General features: G+C 55.9%; 1 protein-coding gene across 4 annotated transcripts; it reads right to left on the bottom strand.

Annotated features, from left to right (window-relative positions):
- Nucleotides 1-598: 598 nt before the first annotated feature.
- CLUH (clustered mitochondria homolog) lies at nt 599-20,753 on the bottom strand. Of its 4 annotated transcripts, none has more exons than XM_041725563.1 (26): nt 20,549-20,753; nt 13,377-13,579; nt 13,053-13,224; nt 11,541-11,684; nt 11,250-11,374; nt 10,995-11,149; nt 10,789-10,914; nt 10,354-10,501; nt 10,031-10,123; nt 8,563-9,257; nt 7,890-8,113; nt 7,602-7,706; nt 7,366-7,466; nt 6,338-6,490; nt 6,186-6,248; nt 5,830-6,074; nt 5,515-5,599; nt 5,191-5,344; nt 4,971-5,110; nt 4,152-4,232; nt 3,948-4,073; nt 3,747-3,868; nt 3,379-3,472; nt 3,155-3,289; nt 3,002-3,075; nt 599-2,034 (listed from the first exon to the last, which is right to left on the bottom strand). In XM_041725563.1, exons 1-26 carry the CDS (start codon nt 20,646-20,648, stop codon nt 1,851-1,853), a joined length of 4,047 nt encoding a protein of 1,348 aa, XP_041581497.1. In that variant the 5' UTR covers nt 20,649-20,753; the 3' UTR covers nt 599-1,850. The 4 variants fall into 4 exon arrangements, with proteins under 4 accessions (XP_041581497.1, XP_041581498.1, XP_041581495.1 ...); XM_041725564.1 differs by having other exon boundaries at nt 7,602-7,703; XM_041725561.1 differs by lacking the exon at nt 20,549-20,753 and adding an exon at nt 16,481-17,080.
- Between the last annotated feature and the right edge of the window lie 5,809 nt (nt 20,754-26,562).

Here is a 26,562-nt window from a genome sequence, read left to right as displayed (position 1 = left end):
AAGGATGGCCAAGTAGCAGCTGCCAGTTATGGGACTTCCCTTCTCAGACAGCTCCCCTCAGAACCTTTCCCACCTCACAGGCCCTGCCCCTCAAGCCCCCTCCGGGGTTACCCTTTCCTCCATCTCATTGAGTCTCCAGAGAGCCTAGTTCACCCAAAATTTACCCTAGGACAGCAAACTTGACACCCCTCCATTTCAGCACTCCTAGTCTTCCAGGGGTTGCTGCCCAGTTCTGACTCAACGGGACAAGCACAGATGCTCAAAATCAGGTGTTCAGGCACCTATTAGGGCCAGCAGGTCCAGGCCCTGGGCCCCTACCCTACCCCACCCCTCATTCCCATCCGCCTTCACTCTAACCTGTACCACACAAAGCTCTACGAAGGAGCCATTCTCATAGGTCTAGTGACTGGAAGTCAGGTAAACTCTAGCTGGGCGCCTGTGACTCCACCCCCTTCAATATTTTAAGGACAGTCTTCCATCTGACCTAATTTGTACACATTCGTGTGTTTTAAACTCTTCTACTAGTACCATGTGTGGCAACAGCCCTCCCCTCAGATGGAGGAGACTGGTACAGAGCACACAGGAGAGGCTGGAGCAGCAGGTTTCAAAAACTCACTTTATTCCAATGTGAAATGAAGACGTGATGGTTTAAAAACAAGAAAAAGTTCTTGATCAGCGGTGGGGAGGCTCCGCTTGCTAGCTCACACCCACTGCCTTTGAAACAAGGTATTTGGACAGACTATACCCATCAGCAGCTCCCCGCAAAGCCCCAGGCAGAGGCCCCGGCCCAGGGACAGCTCCCTCCAGCTCACTGGGGTGGCGAGCTCCCTGACCCACAGACCCATCGGGGCTCCAACAGCAGGCACAGAGAAGCAGCACGGGCGGGCGGGAGAGGGAGTAGCTGGGGCTCATGGGAGCCACCACCGGCCACGGGTCCCCTCCCCCTCCAGCCCCGATGAGGACCAGGTAGGGAGCTGGGCTCCATGAACAAGCAACCATCACTCCTGCGTCTAGTCCGTGCCCTGCAGGATCCCTGATTCAGGCCTGGCTGCCCTTGTCCCTCCCATCTACCCCAGCCCCACTGTGCGTCAGGCAGCTCGAGTTTAAGGGGGAATACATTCAGAGCAGAGCCCCTAGGGCTCTCCCCAGCTGACGTGCAGGGAGTGGGGAGTAACTGCCTCCTGCTGGGGCCCGGGGTGTCTGTCTGGGGAGCCAGCACTGCCTACCCTGCCCCCAGCACCGTCACCTCGCCACGAAGCTAAAGTGCACCCCCACCCTCCAGCCCTGCCACAAAGCTGTGACTCCCCATCCCAGGACACAGGAAAGCTCCCCTTCTTTTTGGCTTCAAACCTGGACTTTAAGCCAAGTCAGGCCCTGGGGCAGTGGCAGCAAAAGCAGCAGCCATAACGTCAAACATACAAATGACCTGAGAAATCTCTTCATGTCATCCACTCAGAACCAAGGTGGGGCTATGTACAAGTCAGGAAGGACGGATCGAGACGCTCACAGGCATGGACACACTCGCACACACCTGCTTGAAGATGGGGAGGCCAGGGGGACACCTGCCCCCCAGCTGGGGGACTCACGCCCACGCACTCCATTCATGTATCTTCAATTAGGCCTCTGCATCGTATATTCATTGAACCAGTGCAAAAACATCTTTGGGGGGTTGAGGGGCAGGCAGGCCAGGCCAGGGTCCCAGGAGGGCGCTGGGGGTAGGGCTGGGGTTGGAAACATGGAAGAAGAGGGACTGGCTTCCTCTCCCGTTCTGTAGGGCAGGCCCCCCTTCTCCTGGAGTCTGGGTCACTGGGTAACGGGGCAGCTGGCTGACTGTCCATGAGCCTCTCCCTCTACCCCTGTGAGCTGGGGGAGGAAGGGTCCTTGGCAGCTTGGGGCTGGGAGGCCACGTCCTCCGGGGCCCCTGCTGGCTCGGGCTCGGTGGCCATGGGCTCCTCAGCCTTCTCCCTGCTGCTGGCCTCCTGGAGCTGGTGCCGCCGTGCCACCTCGGCTTTCAGATTCTCCAGGTCTTTTTGGCTGAGCGAAAAGACAGGGGTGAGGGGCAGGTGTCAGAGTCAGCCCGGGCCCTCCGGTGCCTTACTGGCCTCAGTTAAATTTAATCCTGGGGCAAAATCAGGCTCTGTTCTTTGTCTGGTGAGAGATGCATGTGGAACCAGCGCTTCCCTCCCCGGAGCCAAGAGGCTCCCAAGCCCTGAAGCTGGAAGAGCTCTGCACACTTGACAGCCTCCAGTTGAGGCCCGGCTCCCACTCAGCCTCCACTTCCAGCTCCAACCCCATAGCACTGCGTGGTCGCTCCTCCAGCAAATGACACACAGCAGGGATCCCGGCAGCACCCTGGGCCCCAGGGGACAGAGCCCATGCCTTCCATGGCTGGGAGGGAGGCAGGGCCAAAGAACCAGTGAAGGCGGCACTGTCTTCAAGAGCCATGCTAGAACCCTCGGGGTCCCGCCATGGGGCACAGCCCCCACTGAGGCAGCAGGACACCAGGGCAAAAGTAAAACTGCTCTTCATGTATTGATAGGGGAAGATGGCTGAGGTTCAATGAGTGTGGGAAAAAAATACAGCTACATCCGTGGTCTGCTACGATTTTGTGCAAATTAATAAAAGAGGAAAAAAAAAAAAAGATTACAGGGGATCCCAGGTTTGGCTCAACAGTTTGGCGCCTTTGGCTAGGGCATGATCCTGGGGACCCAGGATCAAGTCCCACGTCGGGCTCCCGGCATGGGGCCTGCTTCTCTCTCTGCCTGTGTCTCTGCCTGCCTCTTTCTCTTTCTCTCTTTCATGAATGAATAAAAAAATAAAAAAATAAAAAATCTAAAAAGATTACAGACGTGTTTGCTCAACTATGCAGAGCATTTCCTGTAGGAGTCACAGGAAACTTCTTACCACTGGCTCAATTCTGAGCCACGACAGTGAATTATTTATTTTAAAAAGCAAAAAACTAAGGGCCATTTCCATGTGGTTGTGGAGCACAGGGCCTCACCTGAGAGGAATGAAGAGGATGCCGTTGATGACATTGAGCTGTTCCAGGACACTGGCCATGCTGGGAGCTGTGAACTGAGAAGTGGCAGGGAAGATGAGCCAGCAGGCCTCCCGGGAGGCTGGGGTGCCGGCGCCCACGCAAGAGGACACCTACCTTGAGGGGCGGGATGTTGGCGCTGGAGCCATTGCGGTAGATCTCGTTCATGGTGCGCTGCAGGGCCACGGCCTGCTGGGTCAGGCACTTGAGGTACTCGGAGCTCTCCTTGGTCTTCTCGTGGTCCTCGCCCAGCTACGGGGGAGGCGGCACAGGCAGGAAGGATCAGCGAGGCCACGGCCCACGGGCCCAGCGCCACCGCCTCCGCCCCTGCCGAGGCCCACCTGGGTCTTGTAGACGGTATAGCCTTCCTTCTCGTGCTGCAGGGCTGACCGGAACTCGGCTTTGCTCTCATACACCCGGGCCACAAGGTGGTGGCTGCAAGGAGGCGGGCGGGGCCCAGAAGGGACAGGCATGGGCTGGGGCTGGGAGGGGGAGGGGGTGTGCACAGACGGTCTAGATCCCGCTCTGGAACCCACCCAAGGGGAACAAGCCACCCAAGACTCGGAAAAAGAAGTTGAGAGAAAATTCCTCAGGACTCAGTTGGAAGACAGAAGGCTGGATCCCATGTCCACCCTCAATCCCCGTGCTTCCCAGGCCCTTGTCGCTGTGGCCCTGGGCACCCCCTGCTCCTAGCCCGGCATGGCCTCACCTGAGGGCCACCTTGAGGGATCTGGGCCCATGGTACTTGGTGCTGACAGCCAGCGCATTCTCCAGGAAGCGCAGGGATAGGTCGTACTCCATCACTCCATGCAGCACCAGCCCAATGTTGTTCTGGGGGCAGCGGGAGGGCCCCGGGTCAGTCCCGCTTCCCCGGGATGAGGCTGCCCCGCCACCCCTGCCCAGCACTCACGTCCAGCAGGGCCATCTCGGGGTGGTCTTCCCCGAACACGAGGAGGGTGAGGTAGCGGGCGCGGTACAGCAGGCTCAGTGCGGTGGACAGCTGGCTGCTGGCGAAGCAGTACAGGGCCAGGTGCATCTGTGGGGGCAGGGGTTGGGGGAGCCACTTCAGGCTCAGGCCCAGGCCCCAAGGCCCAGTCCCCCCATGGCTACTTACATATTCCTGGATGGTGTTGGGGTGCTCGATGCCCATCACTCGCTCACTCATCAGCACGGCTTTCTGTTGGTTACTCAGGGCCTGGGAGAGGTGGGGAAGCGTCATCCCAGGTGGGTGCCTCCCCACATCAAGTCCGCCTGGCCCCTGAGCAACTCAGCCTCATCAGCAAAGGAGTGTTCAAAACTCACTTACGGTGAGCACGGAAGGCCATGCCCCACTCCGAGGCCTTTTTAAATAGCTTGTCTTGAGCCTTTTGCCCCTAACAAAATCTGTGCAAATATATATATACAGATCTAAAAAGGGCACACGCAAACAAGAGTCTAGGGTTGAGGAGCAGAGGCAGACGGTGCACTTGCCCCGTGAAGCACGGACAAAGGCCCAGGCCAGGGAGGCAGGTGAACACCAGAAGGCCAAGGAGCACTTAGAGATGCTGCCAACAGCTTCATGCAGCTCCGACTCTGAGAATCTATCCTTCCCAATGTGCCTGCGAGGGAGGCCCTGCCATCACTCCGACTGTGTCCACAGCAGGGCAGCTCTCCCAAGAATGTAACTACAGAGCTGCAGAGCAGGGGAAGAAAAGCCAGGCAGAATGAGCAGCTCCCCAGGGTCTCCCTGGTCTCTGGCTGTTCCTCCCAGGGGGCCCCAAGGAGAGCAGCAACCTCGGCCCCACAGATGGGGTTCAGCTCCCCAGGCCTGGACTCCCGCTTCCTGCGAAATGGGGTGAGAACACAGCCCCAGCTCCCTCACTTGCCATCCCCCAGTGCCAGGCCAGGCGCCAAGGCCTCTGCTGACACAGCCCGGAGGGTGCTCAAGGCCCACCTCGGCGTAGTCACCCATAATGTAGTGGAGACGAGCAAGGAGGCGCAAGCAGGCGCAGATCTCCACGTGCATGGCTCCGTACACGTTGTTAAACAGGTTCAGGGCCTCATTGATGAGCTCACAGCCCTCCTTCAGGAAGCCTGCAGGGCACCCCCAAGGGTGGCAAGGTCAGGGCTGGGCCAGGGGACACCCCTCCCCCCAGCCACACCTGGTCACGCACCCTGCTGTACTTTGGCCTGCCCACTCTGGAAGAAGTGGAAGGCGTCCGAGGCCTTTGGGTTGACATGCTTGACCACGGGGAAAATATTGAGCACATCCTCCTCAGTGAATGCAGGTTTGTGGCGGCTATCGAAGCTGTACTCCTTTAGCAGGATCTGGGGGACACAGCCCAACATCCATAGGTGGCCTCAACCCCGGCTCAAATGGCCAGTGCCTCCCGAACTACCACCGCGCATCAAGAAAAGGCCACCCTCCCACCCAACACCAGTGGCTGTGAACCCTGCAGGAGCAAGGGCACAGGAGGGACCCCCTGAGTCATCCCCACCTGGATTCCGGTTTTCAGGGAGATTTCCCGCAGTAGCGTGATCTTCTGCAGGCCATAGGTCTCCACAGCCTGGTCCACAGTCTCACTGGGGGAGAAGCGGCATGTGGGCCTGGGCAGCCCAGCTGCGTCCCCATCTGAGCACCAAGCCCGGGTGCCCACCAGCCAGGACCCGCACTGAGAGCCTCCATCTCACTCCCTCACCTCCCTCCTGTCCTAGCCTGCACCCTGCACCCACAGGTTATGTCCCCCAGGGGCCCTTGTGCTGCAAGCTTGGTGCCCCTGCACCGCCTTGGCCCGGCCGTGCTGCTCACGCACCACTCAAGGATGAAATCAAAATAGTTCTTGGCCTCCTGGCAGATGTTCTTCCAGAGCTCCTGGGGGGTCATGACGGCCCAGGCTGTGTTATCTGCTGCCCCTGGGGGCCGGTTTCTCCTCCTCCTGTTCCTCTTCTTGGAAATCAGCTCATCAGCGGGCAGGTGGGCCACGGGGTTGGGGTAGGAGCTCAAGAAGCAGTTCAGAAAGTGGCTGATGGCAGCCGAGAGGCCCGAGAGCTCCACTCCCTGTGAGGGAGGTTTGGACTCACGTCACAAGGGCCCTCGGGCTCCAGCCGGGGCTCTTCCCCAACCCCCCCTCCACCCTCCCAGCCACCGCCATGGTGGGAACGGCAGTACCTGTAAGTAGGTCTTGAAGATGTGCTTGGCAGAGCGGGTGATGAGCTCTCCAATGCCAATTTTCTGCAAGGGTTCAGAGAAGGAAGTCTTGGCCAGGCCCCAGGCCTTCATCCAGTCCCCATCTCATACCCTGCCCCCCAAGCATCACTCACATAGATGTGGTCCAGCTGGTCTCGGGCTGGGCTCCGGAGAACCATGTCCAGCACCTTGCCCAGGTAGCGCATGTTGATGCCACGCTGGCGCATCACCTCAGCCAGTGTGGCCCCATCCATGGGCAGCACCGCATGGTCTATGCAGTCCTTCACCTGTGGGCTGCAGCAGGTCAGGCACCCCCCAGCCTGGGCCCTCCACCTCCTCCCACCCAGTCTTCTCCGCGGGGAGCTCATACTATCTTGAGGCCCCGAGGAAAGAAGGACTGAGACCCCAGCTCCCAGTTGGGAAAAAGGAATAAGACAAAGCAACAGGCAGGACATGAGAACCTGTCCCCCAGCCCTTCTGCTCCAGCAACAGGAAAAAGGACTACAGTCACCCTGTGACTGCCAGGCCCACCCAACTGGGAAGCAGGCATGAGGGAGCCCCAGTGACAGAGCCCAATAGGCAGCACACGCTACCCCCTACTATGCAGGACAGAGCAGAGGTGACCACCTGGGGGCCACGGCTTGCCCAAGCCTTGGAGGTTTGTGCCAAGCCTTGGAGAGGTCAGGCAAGCAGGAAGCCAGGGCACCTGGCACAGAATACTTGACTCAAAGATCCGAGACAAGTGTGCGACCCAATCACAAGGCTACCTGCCTGGCAAGCAAGCACCCCACCTTCCAAGGAGTCTACATGTAGAGCTTGTGAGAGGGAGACAGGACCTTCCCCACCTTTTTCCCAGATGCCTCCCTGTCCCCCTTCCCCCACCATCAGCTGTCCCATCACACAGGGGCTCAGAGGACCAGATCCAAAGTGTGGAAGGCAGGGCGGAGCAGATTCTGTGCCTGGTGCCTTCCCTGGCCTGTCTGGGTCAGCAGCCCCATCTATACCATGGTGGCAAACACTCTGCCCTGCCTGCCTCACAGACCAGCAGGTCTAAGCAAGTTACTCCTGGGAAGGTTCCACAAGCTTCCAGAATCAGACGAGGGACCAGGGCCTCTAACAGCATACCCTGTGCAGCCCCCAACCCCTGTGGCACCTCCCTCACCAAGCCGGGGATCTGGCAGGAGAGCAGGAAGGCAGCTGCGTCTTTTAGCAGCTGCTTCTGGTCCCGAACTTCCTCCTGGCAGGATTCTGGGAAGCGAACCCCTGTGGGAGGGACAGCAGAGGCCTGAGCCAGGCAGGAGGAGAGGAGGCAGGGTGAGACCAACGCGGGCACCAGCCAGCACCTAGGGCCCCAAGGTGACCCCCACAGTCTTCTGTCCACCCCAACCCAAAACTTGCCTGGTGAGAAGATGTCAGGGTTGAAGCGAACGTCAAAGGCTGTGCTGCTGATGGAGCCAACTGCCTTGCATGCGTTGCGTATCACCTCCCTGCTCCGAGGGTCTGCTGTGGAGACAAGGTAGGCTGGGACGCAGCTCCCCTCCCCCATCAGGGGGGTGGGGCTGCGCTACCCTGAAACCTCCCAGCTCTATTTGGGGACACCTGCCGGCCTCCCTTGGGCTAGGTCAAGCCATCAGCTACAGGGACAGCACTGGAGCTCCGCCCTCCCCACATCCACAGCAGCCCCACCTGTCCCGTCGTCAGAGGCGATGGTCTCTGCTAGCTCCTTCACCTTGGCCAGGCCACTAGCACTGCCACCTTCCTCCTCACTTCCTGCCTCGGGTCCCAAAGGGTCTTCAGGCTTAGATGCCGAAGAAGGGGAGTCACCATTTTCCAGTGAGGTGGGGTTGTCTATCCTGCTGGCCTTCTGCTGCATGAGCTGTAAGGCAGCCAGCTTCATGAAGAGGAGGTACCTAAAATGCAGCAGACAGGAAAGAAGTGTCTGGAAGCCTCACTGGCCTGGAGGCTTCCTGCCAGCAGCAGGGACCAGAGACAGGCCCCAGACTCCTGGCCTGTGCCAGCATGGGGACAGCCCCACCCCAGCAACTCCATCAGGCAGCAGCAGGTCACCGCAAAAACTGAGCTCTTTCCAACCAAGAGGACCCTTGTAGTGTTAGTGGGGGAGAGGCCGGGGCTCTGTCCAGGCCCGCCTCTCAAGAGCCACAGGAACCGTGCTAGCACTCTGGAGACTGGTCCAGACCACCACGCTGCAGAGCCTGATGTTGCAGTGGGGGTTGGTGGACTGGGGCCGTAACAACGGTGGCCAAAGCCAATTCTTCCTTGCTTTCCAGAACCTCCCCCATGGAGGATCAGGCCCCAGAGCCGCCTGTTGGCTGGGCACCCCCCAGAGCTTCACCCTCACCTGTGCTCCACAAAGGCATCCACCAGCTCCTGGCGCAGACAGCAGAGCTTGTGCCGGTGGGCGCGGGGGAAGCCAGCCCGGGTGCACTCCTCGGGCAGCCCCTCGCCAGGCACGGGCAGGAAGTTGAGATCAGGGGGGAAGGTGCGCAGCAGGTCAAGGATGTAGTGGCGCCCGTCATTGCCGATGATGCCCTTGCACTCCACAGAGGAGCAGAGCTCCACCTCCTCATCGCGGTCATTGAGCACCCGGTGCCTCAGGATCTTGAGGGGCCGGCTGGTGCGTTCTAGCAGCTCCAGGTAACGAGGGTGTGACATCACTGTCTTGCCAAAATCGATAGAGCCGTAGATGACACTCTGCTCCTGGTCCCGCTCCAGGATGCCCGGGATAATGGACTGGGCCGTGACACGGTAGCCACGGTAATCCACCACCACTGTGCCCAGCGTGTACAGCCCCTCCACATCCACCGCATTGTACGTGCGCACGCCATTCAGGTCGTTGGTGGGTGCCACGTATGCCGCCACGTCCCCACCAAAGTCCTTGTAGTGATCACGAACATCAAAGCCCAGGCTGAAGAAGATGTTGTTCCAGATGAACATCTGCATCTTGGTCTCCTCGCTGGGGTTGATGGCCATCACATTGCCATCGATGACTGCCATGGCGCCCCGTGTGGCTGCAGCTGTGAAGTCGCTGTGCACCTGGAAGGAGCCAAGGTGGGGAGAGTGAGGGAGGCCCCGTCCCCCAGAGCCCCAGTTTTCGGCCCACCCAGCCATGCTCACCCACACACAGCACGGGCCACAGGGGGCTGACCTCAGCTTCCTCACACTTGGAAAAAGGCAAGAAACCCATGTTTTGAAAAAATGTAACTTATGGTCAGATAGACAGCAGAATTCAGTAATGAACAAGGCGGGGAAGGACCAGAGCGGGTCTTGGATCCACCTGTAATGTGCCAGGTGAACTTGGCCAGGTCACTTCTCAGACCTGTTTGCCCTGTCTATAAAACAGTGACGATAAAAGTATCGACCTTTACAAGGTGTCCAAAAGATTACAGGAGATAATGCCTATAAAACACCTGACACAGCCCCTGGCAAAATCAGTACTCAAAACAGTGAGATCTTATTTTTACCATTATCATCTCTATGCAGTAGGCCTAAGGAGATTAAAAACAGCTTTTTGAAAGCGTTTTTTTTTCCTCAACTCTCTAAATAACGTCACATGTGCCCAGGCAAGGTCCCAATGGCAGACAGTGGTGGGTGGGAAGCCGGAAGAAACCTGTCACACAGTCCACAATGGAGGAGGTCCCCCCACCCTCCACCTAGCCCCAGGACTCCAAGTCTCAGAGGAGTCACAAAACAGAGCTAAGATAGTGTGCCCAGAGGTGCCGATGCCCCGCAGGGTACTGTGGCCAGCAATGTTGGCAGGAGGCAAGCATGCCTGGGGCTACCAGTCAGGCATAAAGAGCCATAGGCACCTTGAATATAGCTCTTTCTCGAAGCAGCCTCTCAGGCAGGTTCTTGCGGGGCAGTTCCCTCGTCGTCTGCAGCTCCTCGTTCCAGTCCCGGGTCTGCAAAGGGACCAGGGAGGGGCATGCCAGCTTGGCCCATGGCCCATGGCCCCAAGACCTGCTCTGGGCCATCCCTCCCTCTACCTCCCTATGGACAGCCTCCAAAGCTCCCAAGTAAACAAGACAGATAAATAGATGAAGCTTCCAGGGAGGCGCACAGATCCCAGCCCGGCACCCAGCAAGGGAGGGCAAGAGAGATGCCAGGGAGGGCAGGGCCAGGCTGCAGGCACCTGTCCAGGAATGTGCTCCTCATAGCCCAGCCTCGAGGTGTAGGCATCCTCCGCACGCACACAGTCCATGGCATGCTCCGCCTGGGGGGCTGTCCAGCTGTACACCTGGAACGGGGTGGCAATCCTCTCGAATGGGTGGCGCTGGACCCTGTGGCAGCGAGAGGGGGAGATGGGGAAATCTGCCAAGCTCAGAGCCCTGCCCTGGCCCCTGCCCTAAAGCACCAACCAGCTCTCGTGTCTTCCCACCGAGACCCTGGAGAGGCGAGCAGAAGCAAATGGGCACGTCTTCTAGGACTGCCCTAAAGGGAGGCTCTGGGGTGCTGAGGGCTGAAGGCATGGCTTCTTAGGGCAGACGTGACGAAGTTCAGGCTGGCAGGTTCACCCACCCTCTTGTGGGACGTGAGACAAGGGGTGGAGATGTTGCAAAGGCTCTACCTTTTCTTCTGTAGCACAGCAAAGTTTTTTTTGAAGGTTGGGCTGATCTGGTTGAGCAGCTCCACCAGGGAATGGCTAAGGAAGCGAGGGCTGGCAGGCTTGGGATTGAAGTGATATGCTGTGGACCTGAGGGGAGAGGGTGGTCACGGCACAGGGCACCCAAGTAGCGGCCTAAAGACCTGAAATGGGCTCACACAGGGACTTACTGATTCAGATAAAAGCCCCGCGTGGATGCTGTGATGCTGACTTGCCGGTCCTCAGCTGTGATCACAAACAGGTACATGAGATCCCCATGCATCTTACGGTTCCCGGGGGGTGGGTTCCAGCCGCTCATGGTGAGCACTTTCAGGCACTGCAGGGGCTGCAGGAATAGCCAAGTGTGAGTGGGGGCAGGGCCTCTAGGTGGGGGAGCCCCCTGCCCCGCCAGAGACCTGCCCCCTGGCTCTGCTCCGGAGTACTACCTTCCAGTCACGGTTCTGGGGCTGCAGGGGACACAACGGCCGCTCCCGGCTCCCAGGGAGGATGTACTCAGGTGGTGTGCAGTCAATGGGGTCCATCTCCAAGCCCTTCTTCCGCTTCCCGCTGTCTGAGGGACCCGAGGCCGGTGGTCAGCACAGGGCCACCCCAGGACAAACCAATGCCAGTGTGGATGACTCCAGCCCTGCCCCCTCATGGTGGGAAGGCTCGGTCCCTGGCCCCTTCCCTGGCCCCTGGCCCCTCTGCCCAAGCTCCAGTCCCAATGCCTCCCGCACCTCCCAGGTCGCCGTCAGTGAAGACGCTCAAGAAGGACAAAGAGTTGCAATCAACCCCGTTGAAGGCATCAGATGGGTCCAGGCTCTTGAGCAGGTCTCGGACGTGGCGCACGTGGATGCGGGCCTCACGTACTGTGTATGGTTCTGTCAGGAGGGTGAGGGGCAGAGTGTTAGCAGGGCCCACTCCCTGCTGCAACAACCTATCTAGCATGGACAAGTGTCCCATGGTGCTACCATGGTGAACCCGATTTTCACATTTCAGGCCTCCACTTACAAATTCCATCCTGAGCACAGAAGCCAGAGTTCTGGATTCAACACACACACACCCACCTTCTGTTAGGCAAGTATCCTTGTTTGCAAAGACCCTCCTGCCAAAGGGCACAAAAAATGCCTCTGGGCGCCCACAAAAGCTCCCACTCTCATTCATAAGTATCCCGGGTGGGCAGGCCTGCAGAGCCACAAAGTCCCCACACTATAACCTCAGTCCTGTTCTCCTGGGGCAGCCTTCGCTCAGGGATGGCCCAAGGATGTACCCCTATCTACAACACTGCCCCCCAACACATGCTTCATTCAGTTTTAATGAGGGCTCTTTGGGGGGAGAAGAGAGATTTCATCATTAAGTTTGGGCACACCTGGGTTACACACCTTCCATATTTGCTCTTAACAAGCTCATACTGCCTGGAACCACTGGGCTCTTTCTCCCCTGGGAACCCAAATTCACAGGAGCTTTCATTTCATAACCAAACCAGTCTCCCACACCAGCCCACTGCTCCACACTGGGCATGACTTCTCTACTTGAGAGCTGTGAAACTTTAGCTTCCTTATGAGAGTTAACTTTTTTCTCTATAAAACTGGGCTAATTTCAAGCCCTTAGTTGGTACCGTTTTTTGTTTTTGTTTTAGAGAGAGAATGCGAGTAGGCCTGAAGGGAAGGAGAGAGAATCTTAAGCAGGCTCCCCATCCAGAGAGGAGTCTGACGCAGGGCTCAATCTCACGACCTTGAGATCATGACCTGAGCTCAAATCGAGTCAGATACTTAACCGACTAAGACACCCAGGCACCCCAGTTGGTATATATATATTTTTAATCATGACTCAGGTACCTGTGTAGCTCAGTTGGTGAAGCATCTCCCTTCAGTTCAGGTCATGATCCTGGGGTCCTGAGATTGAGCCCCACATCAGGCTCCCTGCTCAGTGGGGAGTCTGCTCCTCCCTCTCCCTCTGTCTCTTGCCCCCTTCACACATTCGCTCGCGCTCTGTCACCATCAATAAATAAAATCTTAAAAAAAAAAAAAATCACTACTCTGATATTTAACCTGTAATGTTGGAGGGTATTCATGGGCAGGCCTAAGGAGCAGGCCTGAGCTCCAATCCTGCCTTCACAAGTTATGTACTACTCTGAGCCTCCACACACTCATCTGTGACACGGAGATACCAGTCAGGATGGGTGGAGTGCCATGTGGCCCCACCTCTGCGTGCCCTCCCTTGGCAGGCTGCCCAACTTCCGGACAAACCTTCTACCACGCGTAGCACTGAGCCCTCCTGCAGCCCCTCGACACTGCGCAGCTCTGAGAAATGGTCCAGCATGTTGCCATCCAGGTGCAATGAGAAGCAGGTGCGGTGACAGGTGTCTTCACGGTCCATGAGGACCTGGTGGATCTCCTGTACCATCTCCTGGGGGGACACCTACCAGGGAAAGGCCCCAACCACCTCTGTGAGGACATACTGCCTTCCCTACAGTATGAGGCTAGGACAAGTGATGGCCGAGCATGGCCTTCCAGCCTTGTCCTTCCTAAAGGGCTCAGGCTCTGGTCCCCAGCACGCCTCCTCCATCTCACCTGTAAGGAGAAGGGCTCAATTCCAGGTGCCAGGATCTTCACAGAAAAGCCTGTGTCCTGGATGACAATGACTTCCTGTCCGGTTGTCTCCTCTCCTGGCTCGGCCTCATCCAGACCGTTTTCCCGGGGCACGTCGGCAGCCCTCTCCTCCTTCTTGAGGCTCTCTGCACAGTCCCCGTTCAGTAGCATGACTGGTGGCAGCTCTGCAGGTAACAAGAAAGCAGCTGAGGCAAGTGGGGCCATCTGCCTCCCCAGCCTGTGTGGACACATGCCCGAGAATGGCATCTGTGTTTCCTCCCGAGATTCGGGTCTGCCGTAGACCTCACAGTCCCATTCACACTGGACACACAACCTCTCTCCACCCTGGCCACCGGCAGACCACTGCCTTCTCCCTCCATATTCAGGGCTTCCCCTCTCATCTGCTCCTCAGTCTTCTAGTCTTCCATGTGAGCACACCACCCAAATCCCTCCCCCGAGTCACCAATGACACCCTAAGGGCCAAACCTAACCACCTTCTCTGGCCTCAGGGTGTGTGACTTCTGAGGAGCACCCGCCACTGCTCCCTTTCTTCACCCTTCCCTTGTTCCTGGCTCTCCAGGTCTGCCCCCTCCAGCAGCCCAGGCTGCGCTGTCCCGGCAGCCCCAGCCTCTCCTCATCTCCCAGGACTACAAGCGCCCTCCTGCCATACAGCTTGCCTGGCAAATCCAGGCCTTGCTCAAACTTTTCACCATGTGGCCATCCCTCAAGCATCACCCAAGTTTCATCTTCCTGACATGGAATGCACCTTCCTCCACAAGCTGGCCTCTGCTATGTAAATGCCCTCCCCTCACCCAGTGACCCAGCCCCTGCAGCCACGGCCAAGGGAAGGCCATTCTCCCTACTTCAAGAGCATCACTTACAACCCACTGCTCACAGATCCAAGCTTCATAGATCTACTCTCTCAGGCAGCAGCCTGAAGTACATCTCAGCTCCTGCCAGGTTTCCTTGTCAATGTCTCAAATACACCAAACTACTAGGAAGGCTGACAACAGGCTCCACATCTCCCCTTCCACCTCTGTGCTTTTGCAGTTTTTGCTGCCTTCAATACACTACTATAGCAGGCAAACTCCTACTCACCCGTCAAGGCCCAAGTGAAACAAATCCCTTTCTCTCTTTTTCTTTCTTTTGGGTGCAGGGAAGGGAGGGGGAGAGGGAGAGGAAGAGAGAATCTCAGTGCTTGGAGCCCAACTTGGGGCTCTACCTCATGACCCTGAGATCATGACCTGAGCTGAAATGGATACTTAACTGAGCCACCCAGGTGCCCCTAAACCTCCTACTCTAAAGCCTCCCCAGGGCAACCTGGGTGGCTTAGCAGTTTAGCACTGCCTTCAGCCCAGGGTGTGATCCTGGAGACCTGGGATTGAGTCCCACGTCAGGCTCCCTGCATGGAGCCTGCTTCTCCCTCTGCCTGTGTCTCTGCCTCTCTCTATCTCTCATGAATGAATAAATAAATAAAAATTTAAAAAAATAATAAATAAAGCCTCCCCAAATGACGCCTGCCAACAGAATTATTGCCTCCTCACTGCCCCCAGGAATATGTCGACCACCTCCCAGGGCACTGTTCTACGTCATTCTGGGGGGCTGGGACAGCCAGCCATCTTCTTCCTTCTATCTGTCCTGCACTCAACAGAAAGGCACTGAATTAATTACTGCAAATGTGGAGTTAAGTCTAATATTTGTAGACAGGACCCATTTTAGATGCTTTGGGGAAAGAGAAGAAAGTAGGTGACAAAAAAACCTTCCCTTGCTACCCAGGCACTAACGGGAAACAAAGGAGAGCCCCCCTCACTGCCCTGGAGAGCAAGGACCTCCTCACAGCCACTCCAGCAAAACATAGGCCTGCCTGGATATCCATTTGGCCCACAGGCCTTTCCACCCAGGGTCTGTTTGACAGCCAAACTGGCTTCTTGCTTGTCTGTGAGCTCCAGACAGGTCAGCTCACCCAGCTCTGCTCCACACCCCACCTCCTGTTCCCTACTGTTAGGAGTAAGATGCATTTTCCCCAGACCCACCAGAAATGTGGAGCCAGGGGCCTCAGGAAAGGAGATAAGCCCAGCAGAGAAGAGCATGTGAGGTGGGGTGGTGCGCAGAGAAGCCATTCCCTCTCCCCTATGTCCCTTCAGCTTAGTGATAAATAGGACCATCAGGAGCTCAAATAGTTCCCCTTTCTCCTCCTCAAATAAGGATGTGTGACACCCAGAAAAATTCAAAACCATGTCCAAGGTCAAGAGTGGACCCAAAATTCCCCATCAAGAGCCCATACCACCATGCCAACACACTGCCCCCAATCTTGGCCACTGTGGGTCTTCAAGGACTGTTATTACCCCCATCTTTGTCCCAGCACACTTCTCCAAACCTGAGGCGAAACTCCTGAGAACCATAAGGAGACACAAGGACCTCTCTCTAGTGAGCCCACAGCCCCAGCAGTCCGACTCCAAGCCCCTAAAGTAAGCAGCCACCTCAAAGGGAAAACTTGGCTGACTTTATGACAAAGCAGGCAGGAGGGTGGGGAGAGGGGTGGTGCTTGGTTAGCTTCCAAAAGGCAGCAAGAGGAATGGCAGATATGAGGAGGCACTTCCCCTAACTGGGTCCTTGAGAAAGGCTTTGCTGTTGGAAGGCCCCTGGGATGAGGGGGTATGCAAGAAGCTCCCCCACACATCCGCTTTGAGGTAGCAGCTTTGCGGTCTAAAATCCCAAAGGTGAGAAGTCAGAAACCCGGACTCAGAAGGACAGCCTGTGCTCCCTGAGCCTAGGTGAGGAAGGATGGGAAGGAGGGCAGGGAAGACAAGGTAAGGGTAGCCACCGCTCCCACCCCTTCTCCCCAGGCTGGGGAGCCTGCCCAGAAGGTACCTAGGCACCAGGTTATATGCCCCAGGGGGTACCCACTCCCCTATCAGATTTCAAAGGAATGTGCCTGGTTCCCAGGGGCCTCCACTCTCCCAGAATGGTGGCTCTACCCCTCCTCCTTCCTCTAAGGAACCCTGAAGTCTCCCTTCCACTGGATTAAAGCCAAGTGATCACCCCACAAGAGGCTGGCCACCTGGCTCCCTGCCCCCACAGCCCACCTGGTGCAGTTGGAGGCTGTGCTCTTCTGGACTCTGGAGTCTCGGGACCGCCATGGCAGTGAGGCAGCCAGCTCTCCGGCTCAGGCTCGGCGCCACCTGAGTCCCCTGTTCCGGCCTCTGCGACTACCCTTGCCCCCAGGCAGCTGGTCAGCCCAGGGCTGGAGCTGGCTTCGGGTTTCAGTGGGGCCAGGCCTGCTGGGGCAGCCCTGGGAAGGGCACACACCCCCTGCCTTGCATCCTGCTCAAGGTCGGCCAGAAGGACAGCTGTGGGCCAGGAGGCCCCAGTGGCTCCAGGACCTCTGGGGGAGCTGCTACCAGCGCTCAGGCTCACCTTCCTGTGCCCACCAAAAGGGGGGTCACTGCTGCCAAAGCCATTAGGGAGGCAGGAGAACCCAGCATTTGGAGTACTTGGGCCTCTCAGGATCAAGGCCCCTGGGGACTGGCTGGCAGGGACAAGGCCCAGTAAGGGAGTCCTCTCCTCAGCCCCAACCCCAGTGTGGGTGGGCAGGACTGCTTCAGCCAGCTGCCAGCAACAGCTGGCACAGACCCGGGCCCAGGCCATGAGTTGGCCACCCCAGGCGGCCAGTTGCAGACACTGAGCACCCTGCCTGCCTCCTGGGTTAAGTGGCTGGCTGAGGCCTCCGGCTCGTGCTGCCCCCTGCAGGTGACCTGGCGGCTCCCCTCCTCCTGACAGTCACTGGTTCTGGTGGGAGGGGGGATGGGCCCTCAGTCTCCCAGAGGACAACCGCCCCAGGCCTCCAGCTCCACCACGAAGCTGGCAGGCTGTCTTCCCTTCCCAGCAGGCCCTGCGCTGCCAAGAGAAAACCCAGTCTCTCCCCCGGGGAAAACAGAGCTGGCAGCAAGAGGCCGAAGGCCATTGGGCTGTGGAGAAGGAACATGCCCGGCCTCGCCAGGGTGCCTTCCCAGGGCCTCTGACTTGTTGCCAGGGATCAGCCTGCTCTGCTCCGGCATCCATACAAACCAGAGTGGGGGCGGGGAGCAGCGCACTCCAAGACCCCTCCCCTCCAGTCCAGTCCTGCTCCAGGCGGGCCCTCGGCCTCTCCACAGCCCCCCCAGGGTTCCAGTCTACACACGTGACGGGAAGGTAAGGGCTAGACCCTTCCTTATTCTGCACTTCTCTTATTCTGCTCTTTCCTCCACACAGCCTTACCCCCTGGAAAAAGGGGGGGCAGAGCAGCAGCACCCACCACATCCATTCCAGTTCTCAGAAAGCCTGTGCTCACTCTAGGCCCACCCCACAGCACGTCCCTCAATCTGCTCAACTGGCCCATCTCACTTTCCTCTGGGAAACTGAGGCCCCAGAGGCCAGTAAGCAAGCTGCCCCAGGATCCAGAGGCAACAGGCGGCCAAGCCAGGTCAAGAAAAAAAACCAGGTCTGTCAGGTGTCCAAACCCATGCCTCTGAGTGCCATTGCCCCAGGCTGCAGGACCCACCAGGTACACAGTACCTCTTCCTCCTCCAGGCCTCAGGCCAAGAGGCAGATCTATCTCCAATTATAGCACCCTCCCAACCCTCTACACCAGGGGGCACTCCTAAGGATCTGGGCTTTAGTGAAGGGGAAAAAAGTAGTCCTCTGCAGGAATGGGGAGGGGTTGCCCAAACTGCACACTGCGTATACACACCTCCAGTCTTCACTGGCTGGATCAGAATGAGCAGATAAAGTGTATCCGCCCTGGCCTGGGAGCACAGAGAACCCACGGGCAGCAGAAAGGAGGAGTTAGAAAAGAAACTTAGGATATCCCAAGTGGCCTCTGTGTCTTCCCCAGCCTGGCATGGCCTCATTCAGCAGACTGTGCCAGGGCCAGGCCCCGCCCCAATCAAGGCCCCAGTAGGTGAGGCTCCAGGAGGAAGTAAGGTCCCAAAAGACACATCACTCCTCCCAGGAACGCAGGGCTTCAAGGGAAAGGGGTAGAGGTGGGCAGCCTATGAGAGCCTATGGGAGACCCTACAGATATAGGCATCTGTCTCCTTACTGTCCCCCCAGGCCAGAGGCAGGTCTGCAAGGTCTGGAGATAATCCAGTGATCCTCAAGCTGGTATACTCAGACCTCCTCATATTAAGACCTTTAGGATTCTGTGAGGGAGCTCCCCTAAGCCCTCGAGCTCCTCCCCAACCTGCCAGCCCCCTTTCCTGCTCTGGGCCTCAACTCCAAGGAGCCCTCCCCTAGGCAGAAGGAACTTGACACACCACTGTGGACTTGAAAAACCTGCCCGTTCTCTTAACCCCTGAAAGCAGCTTTATTCCCAAGAAGGTAACTGACCCTTGCCCCCCACCCTAAAAGGCCTTGATTACCTCCTCAAAGAGTAGAGAGCCTTCCAGAGCTCCTAAGGATCAGGAGCCTATTCAGGGGTCTCCATTAAGGCCACCCTCCTCTGAATAGCTTCAGGCTGGCTATAATAAAGCCTAGCTGTCTAAATTAGCACTCCAGAGACATAAGGAGCCAATGTCCCACCTGCTAGCATGCTCCCAGTTTCCTAAAAATGAACAACTGTGCCCTTCCCCTGACCCAGGGTGCCACGGAAAGAACCTCTCAGCACACAGCGGAGACAGGGCTTTACCCAAGCCCGCGGTGAAACACTCCAACAGACCCTCCCCTCCTCAGTCCCCATATTCTCAATATAAATCCTGACCAACACGCCTCTCCCACTTTCCTCTGGGATAGGTAGGGGAAGCCTTGGCATGCTAGCCACAAGCTAGAAATCCAAATGCCCCAGCAGCTAAAGCACTGTGTGACCTTGGGCAAGTCACTTTATCTCTTCAGGTCTCTTTGCTAGAAGGGAAATCAGCCAGCGCGGACCTCCTCTTATCTAGCCCGCCCCACTGATTCAGAAACACATCAGGGTAAAGCCTGGCAGGTTGGGAGTCATCAGCATCTGTTGTTCTGCCCAAACCCTGGCCTTATCCAGGCAATCAGCAAAGCTGCCCCAGTACCTAACCCCAACACAAGGTAACTCTGCTGTGACAGGGTCAGAGAGCCTCCTAAACACTGTTCCCATTCTGACTCACTAAAGCTGGCAAGAGAGATGAAGACAAGTCCTTCCTGAGAGGAGCAAGGGGGGACAGTGGACGACAGAGGTAGTTCAGCATTCCCACCACCAACCAGGGCAGAGAGGGACCACAGCCCAGGCCTGGGGCCCTGAGGATAATCTGGAGATGACAACTGAGGTGCTGGGAAAGGGCTTCCAGCCTCGAGGCTGGAACCTAAGACATGATGGAAGGAGCACAGGCAGCCCAGGAGAAACGGATGAAGCAGGCCCCACCAGAGAAAAGCTGCAGCCACTCCCACAAAGCCCCCATGGGGGAGAGCTGGGAGCTCCACTCCACACTGGTGACCTTTGCCTCAAAAACAGCAACCCTGGGCTGATCCACTTTTCGCAATAAGGCGGGTTAATGATCAAGTTCTGGCACAAACACCTACTTCTGCCAAGGAGTTTGGCTTTGCCCCCACACGCAGGCAGACCCCGGGTCTGCAGATCAGGCCAATACCTAACAAGAAGGAGATGAGAACCTGAACACCTCGGGTTAAAGAACTGCCTCTGGGAATGACCCAGAGAAGCCCCCGCACAATACAAGCCCCCCACCCCCCAGCTCGCACTGTTCCCACAGACTATGCCTCGCAAGTCCCAGGTTGAGCCTCACTCGCAGGGCTGCAGCCCTGTACACCGGCAATGCCTGAGATCCTGACGCGAAGGGTGCCAGACCCGAGCAAGTGTCAGTGCCCACAGCGCAGAGGGTCCCCCCCTGCCCGCGCGCGGAGGGGGTGGGGCCACGGATTCCAGCAGTCTGCCGCGGCGGCGCACCCCGAAACCGCGTGTGCGCACACGTGTACCCCCTGCCGCTGTCCTCCCCGGGACCTCACGTGCGAACCTCAGGCCGCAGCGGGGGGCGACAGTGAAGGTGACCTTCAGGGCGGGGGCGGCCCGGTGTGATGCAACCTGGACCGGCGCGGAGGGAAGGCGGCGGTCCCCGCAAACCCCGAACCCACCCGCCCGCTCGGCCCGGTCCAGTCTCCCCGCCCGGCTGACCACTGGCCCCGGCCCTGCTCACCGGCCGCGCCCGGCCGCCCCTTGCCACCGGCCTGCGAACTGGGCTCCCGGGCGCCGTCGGCAGGGGCGGCCGCCGGCAACTCATCCGTTTTGATGACCATGGCGGCGGGAGCGGGCGTCCGGCTCGGCTGTCCGCGCCGCCCGCCGCGCCACTAACCCAAGTGCCCTGCGCGCCGCGGCCGCTGCGGGAAGGACGGAGTCACCGGCCCACGTGGTGCGCGCTGTAACCTTTGACCCCGCCGCCGCTTCCCCTGCCCCGCCCACACGCCCGGCCCGGCCCACGGAAGCCTGCGAGGGACAAAACGCACCGCGCTCGTTGGCCGTCCACCAAGGCGGTGACTTTCCCGAACGCCTTAAAGGGAACGCACTGTGACTCTGGGTACAGAGAGGCTTCTGGCCCCCTCGAGGGGCGGGGCTGCCGGGAGACGTCCTTGCCACTCTTAGCCTGTCCCGCGGGCGCCCTGACCTTGGGTGGAGACTCTTCTAGGACTGCCATTGCTCACCGTCCCCTCCCCCAATGGCCCTCTGCTTCCTATTGCAAAGCTGCCAAGCGACCGCGCGGTCTCTAATCTGCGGTGTCAGTGTGACCCAACAGCGCCCTCCTCACCAGGCTTGAGAGGGTGGAGCTGGGGTGCATCTAGCTTTTCGAGGAAGGGGTGCAGGGCAGCTAAAGGATTCAGTGACAGAAATGGAGCCACCAAATTTTGCCCCGAGCTACAACGTGCTCCCCCCTACCAGCGGCCTCAACAACCTCCACCAGATGGGTCCTTATTTCCAGGCTGGCACATTATCCCCATTTTTCTGCGAAGGAATCTGAGACCAAGGTTGCACAGAGCGCAAGAAGTAGAGCTGAGTCAGGCTAAATCCACAGCCTGGACACTTCACAGTCATTCATTATTTTAGGAGTTTGGGTTCTGGTGGGGACTGAGAAGTGAGGTCAGAGAACGCTGCCCAGGTGACATTTTACCAGGTCTTGCCAGTGAGCTGACATTCTCCAGGTGGAGAGAGTAGAGAAGGTCTTTTTTTTTTTTTTTTTTAAGATTTTATTTACGAATTCATGAGAGACACACAGAGAGAAGCAGACACATAGGCAGAGGGAGAAGCAGGCTCCCTCCCAGGAGCCTGATGCAGAACTTGATTCCAGGATGCGGCCAATGATCATGACCCCAGCTGAAGGCAGACGCTCAAGTACTGAGCCACCCAGGTGTCCCTACAGAGGGTCTTTCGTGCACAGGCCTGGGAATCATGTAAGGCATATTCCTGACATTTGCCAGGATCTGATGGGAATTGGGAAGCTGAAGCTGCAGAGGTGGGCTGGGGCGGGCCCTAAGGCCTCATAAAAATTGCAAAGAAAAGCAGACTTTGTCCTGGAGGACAGGTCCTGGAAAGAGGAACTAGTAAAAATCTTTAAGCACTCAAGCGGGAGGAAGGGAGCTGAGAAATGCTCTGACTGCTGTAGGGGAGAATAAGGGGATGCTGAACTAGACTAGAGGCAGATGAGTTTGGACCATTGCACAAGAAGCCTGGAAATAAAAGCAAGACCTGACTACTGGGTATACGAGGAAGGCGGGCAGTCAGGAAGGTGCATAAACCTGATGATTAGATTGGCAATCTGGGGGATCCCTGGGTGGCACAGCGGTTTAGCGCCTGCCTTTGGCCCAGGGCGCGATCCTGGAGACCCGAGATTGAGACCCGGGATCGAGTCCCACGTCGGGCTCCCAGTGCATGGAGCCTGCTTCTCCCTCTGCCTGTGTCTCTGCCTCTCTCTCTCTGTGTGTGTGACTATCATAAATAAATAAAAAATATATAAATAAATAAAAATAAACAAAAGATTGGCAATCCGCATCCTGCAACCTCCACCTTGTCTCTCTTTGTAACCTTGAGCAAGTCACTTGACTTTCACTCCACTAAATTTCCGGAGCTTCATCTGTCAAATAAAGACACCCATCTGTCTAACCTCTCACCTACCTATTGTGAAGAGATAGTGGTCATCAAAGTATTTAGATATTGTGAAATGCTGGGTGATTCACTCAGTCTTTCTAGCACAACTTGCAAAAAGCTCAGTACTCCAGGAAGATCAGAGATGATCAGACCCAGGCCTTGCCAGGGTAAGTTTCAATCCGGTGGATGAAATGAAATGCACACAACTTCACGTGCAAGGCTACAGAATAAAAACCTTTAAAGATGGCTGTTTTAAGTGTGCAGGGGAGAGAGTCCGGGAGGGCTTCCGGAAGGAGGCAGCTCTGAACTGAGCTTCAAAGGGTAAGAAGGATTTTAATGAGCAAGTCAGAGGGATTATATGGGCAGACACAGAAGGAAGGACTCTTGGAATTTTTTCACTCATTTAGTCATTTATTTTTAAAATATTTTAATTTTACTTAAAATCTTATTTATTTGTTTTTAAAGTTTTTATTTATTCATGAGAGACACAGAGAGAGAGAGGCAGAGACACAGGCGGAGGGAGAAGTAGCCTCCATGCAGGGAGCCGGATGCGGGACCCAATCTTGGGACTCCAAGATCACATCCTGGGTGGAAGGCAGGTGCTAAACTGCTGAGCCACCCAGGGATCCCAATTTTACTTAGAATTTTATTTTTTTAAAGATTTTTATTTATTCAATCATGAGAGACACAGAGAGAGACAGAGAGAGAGGCAGAGACACAGGCAGAGGGAGAAGCAGGCTCCATGCAGGGAGCCCGACTGGGGACTCGATCCCAGGTCTCCAGGATCAGGCCCTGGACTGAAGGCGGCGCTAAACCGCTGAGCAACCCGGGCTGCCCCTACTTAGAATTTTAAATAGGTAACACGTTCACATGGTTCAAACTTCAAATAAGTACAAAAGGGTGAAAATGGTGAAATCTGTCACCTGCCCAACCACGTAGGTTCCCTCCCTAGACCACCAAGATTACTAGCTCTTTTATAGGCTGCATATAAGAGCGTGTATATATATTTTCCCCCTTCCATTACACAAATGTTAACACACTGTACCTGCTATTCTCCACCCTCATTTTTTAAAAAAGATTTCATTTATTTTTTTGAGAAAGAGCATAAGCAGGGGGAGTGGCAGGCAGAGGAAGAGGGAGAAGACAGATGCTTAACTTGACTGAGCCACCCAGGCGCCCCTACCTACCCTGATTGTTTTACTTAACAGTACATTCTGGAGGTTGTTCCATATCAATACATGAAGAGCTTCCTCGTTCTGTTTTATGGCTGGATTAAATTCCACTGTGTGGGGACACCTGGGTGGCTCAGCGGTTGAGCATCTGCCTTTGGCTCAGGGTGTGATCCCAGGGTCCTGGGATCAAGTCCCACATCGGGATCCCCGCAGGGGGCCTGCTTCTCTCTCTGCCTGTGTCTTTGCCTCTCTCTGTGTGTCTCTCATGAATAAATAAAATCTTTAAAACAAAATTCCACTGTGTGGTGGTACCATAATTCTTTTAACCAGCCTCCCAACTGCGGGATACTTTATATCTATGAAACTCAAGGAATGTGGAGAATTGTACCCAGTCCATTGTAGCTGAAGGTAGAAGCCCCCTCCATGCTGGTAAAGTTACTCATAACCAGAAACATAAGCTCAGTTTTAACACTGGGAGCAGCAAGCCTGGTGATAACAAAACAGATCCACAGAGAAAGTATCATCCTCTGGCCACTTTCTCTGTAGTCTGGTGGTCTGACCTCCAATAATATATATATTTTTAGAGATTTTATTTATTTATTTATGAGAGATACAGAGAGAGAGGCAGAGACATAGGCAGAGGGAGAAGCAGGCTCCTCACCAGGAGCCCAATGAGGGACTCTATCCCAGACCCAGGGATCACGCCCTGAGCCAAAGGCAGATGCTCAACGGTTGAGCCACCCAGGCATTCCTCTCTCTTGTTTCTTTTTTTCTTTTTAATTTTTAAAATTTATTTATGATAGTCACAGAGAGAGAGAGAGAGAGAGGCAGAGAGAGAAGCAGGCTCTATGCACCGGGAGCCCGACGTGGGACTCGATCCCGGGTCTCCAGGATCGCGCCCTGGGCCAAAGGCAGGCGCCAAACCGCTGCGCCATCCAGGGATCCCTCTCTTGTTTCTTGAATTGAACACAGGACTCCAGAGTCCTGAGCAGATGTTTATCTAGAGCTGGGCCTTCCCTCTCCTGGCTGACCCAGAGATAAAAGGTGATGGGCAAACAGAAGCCTGGGCCATACTTCTTAGAATGGGAATTGCTACCAGTTTGGTCCTAGCCCATCCTGGGCTCAAATCTGATCCTCAGAGGCTGGAGCAAGGAGCTGGATGGGGCAGCCCAGGCTTGCCTGCCTGTTCTACCTGGAGTCAATACATGTGACTTCAACTCCAGCTCCATCCATCCCTGACTCCTTCACTACAACTTCCTTACTTACCTCAAGTTAAGTCACTTATCTTTTCTTGATGCCAACTTCCCTGGGAGGAGTGTCACAGGCCAGGTGTGGAAGCCATCCCAGGTCTACAGTCAAGCTCAGATATCACTGTTTTGTTAAACTCCTTTTTAGTCTTGACTGGAAGGAGTTATCCCCTCCCTAAAGGTCTGCAAATACTTTATTCAATGCAATTTATTGTTTGGGGTCCACTTCTTTTCCCCCCACTGATTGATTGTTCTTGGACATCATTATGACTCTCGGGATTAGCAAGCCAGGAAAATTCAACTCAAAATGACTTTAAAAAGTATGTCACAGACTGAGGAGACTAAGGAAAGATAACTAAATGCAATGGGATCCTGGATAGAACACCTGGAACAGAAACAGGGCATGAGTGGAAACACTGATAATTCAAATAAGGTCTATGGCTTGGTGAATAGTCATGCACGAAGGTCAATTTCTTGGTTTTAATTGTACTATGATAAAGTAAGATGTTTATATTAGGGGAAGCTGGGTAAAGGATATACAGGGACTCTCTATTATTTTTGCAACTTTTCTCTAAGTCTAAAATTCGTTCAAAAAAATAAAGTTTAAAAATGCACAAATTGGGGCACCTGGGGGGCTCAAGTTGAGCGTCTGCCTTTGGCTCAGTTCCTGATCCAGGGGTCCTGGGATAGAGTCCCACATTAGGCTCTCTGCAGGGAGCCTGCTTCTCCCTTTTTTAAAAAATTTTTATTTATTTATGATACTCACAGAGAGAGAGAGAGGCAGAGACACAGGCAGAGGGAGAAGCAGGCTCCATGCACCAGGAGCCCGACGGGGGATTCGATCCCGGGTCTCCAGGATGGCGCTCACGGCCAAAGGCAGGCACTAAACCACTGCGCCACCCAGGGATCCCCTGCTTCTCCCTTTGACTATGTCTCTGCCTCTCTGTGTGTGTCTCTCATGAATATATAAATAAATAAAATAGTTTTTTAATGCACAAATTAATGTAGACCACTTAAAAGAGGGTGGTGTATTAGTCCACATACCTGAAAGGGGCGGGTAAATGTGATGCAGGATAGCTAGATCCAGCAGCTTAATTACCAGGAATTGTCTCCATCTCTTCTGCTTTTGCTTCTGGTGTGATAGCTTCATATTCAGTATCCCTTGTGGTGGCAAACAATCTGCCAGACCTCCAGACTGACATTCTTCTATTCTAGCCACCCGAGAGTTTGTATTTCTTTTTTTTTTTTAAACATTTTATTTATTCATGACCTGGGTCACATGAGTAGAGGCAGCACCCCCACCCCCCAACTGAAATAGAAGGGCAGTTCCCAGGACCCCTGGGTGGCTCAGCGGTTTAGTGCTGCCTTCAGCCCAGGCGTGATCCTGGAGTCCTGGAATCGAATCCCGCATCAGGCTCCCTGCATGGAGCCTGCTTCTCCCTCTGCCTGTGTCTCTGCTTCTCTCTCCTTTCTATATCTCTCTTGAATAAATACATAAAATCTTAAAAAAAAAAAAAAAAAAAGAAGGGCAGTTCCCCAAAAGGAAACAATGGATCCTATATCAGAAGGGTTTCAGGCAAACCATTATGTCCCCCAAATCCTTAGAAGACAGGGCTGCTGCTTTTTTTCCAGAGTGGTCCACAACATAGACCTAC

The sequence above is a fragment of the Vulpes lagopus genome, chromosome 12 (genome assembly GCF_018345385.1).
Source record: "Vulpes lagopus strain Blue_001 chromosome 12, ASM1834538v1, whole genome shotgun sequence".
NCBI lineage: Eukaryota > Metazoa > Chordata > Mammalia > Carnivora > Canidae > Vulpes > Vulpes lagopus.
This window is presented reverse-complemented; position numbering and strand designations above follow the sequence as displayed.

Coding starts and splice junctions, on each gene's coding strand:
- CLUH (XM_041725561.1), bottom strand. CDS start 17,042: ATGGCCTGGGCCCGGGTCTGTGCCAGCTGTTGCTGGCAGCTGGCTGAA. Junction 10,915..10,994: donor CGGGGCTTTTATCTGAATCA/GTAAGTCCCTGT, acceptor CTCTCCCCTCAG/GTCCACAGCATATCACTTCA. Junction 7,707..7,889: donor CGCCTCTGACGACGGGACAG/GTGGGGCTGCTG, acceptor TTGTCTCCACAG/CAGACCCTCGGAGCAGGGAG.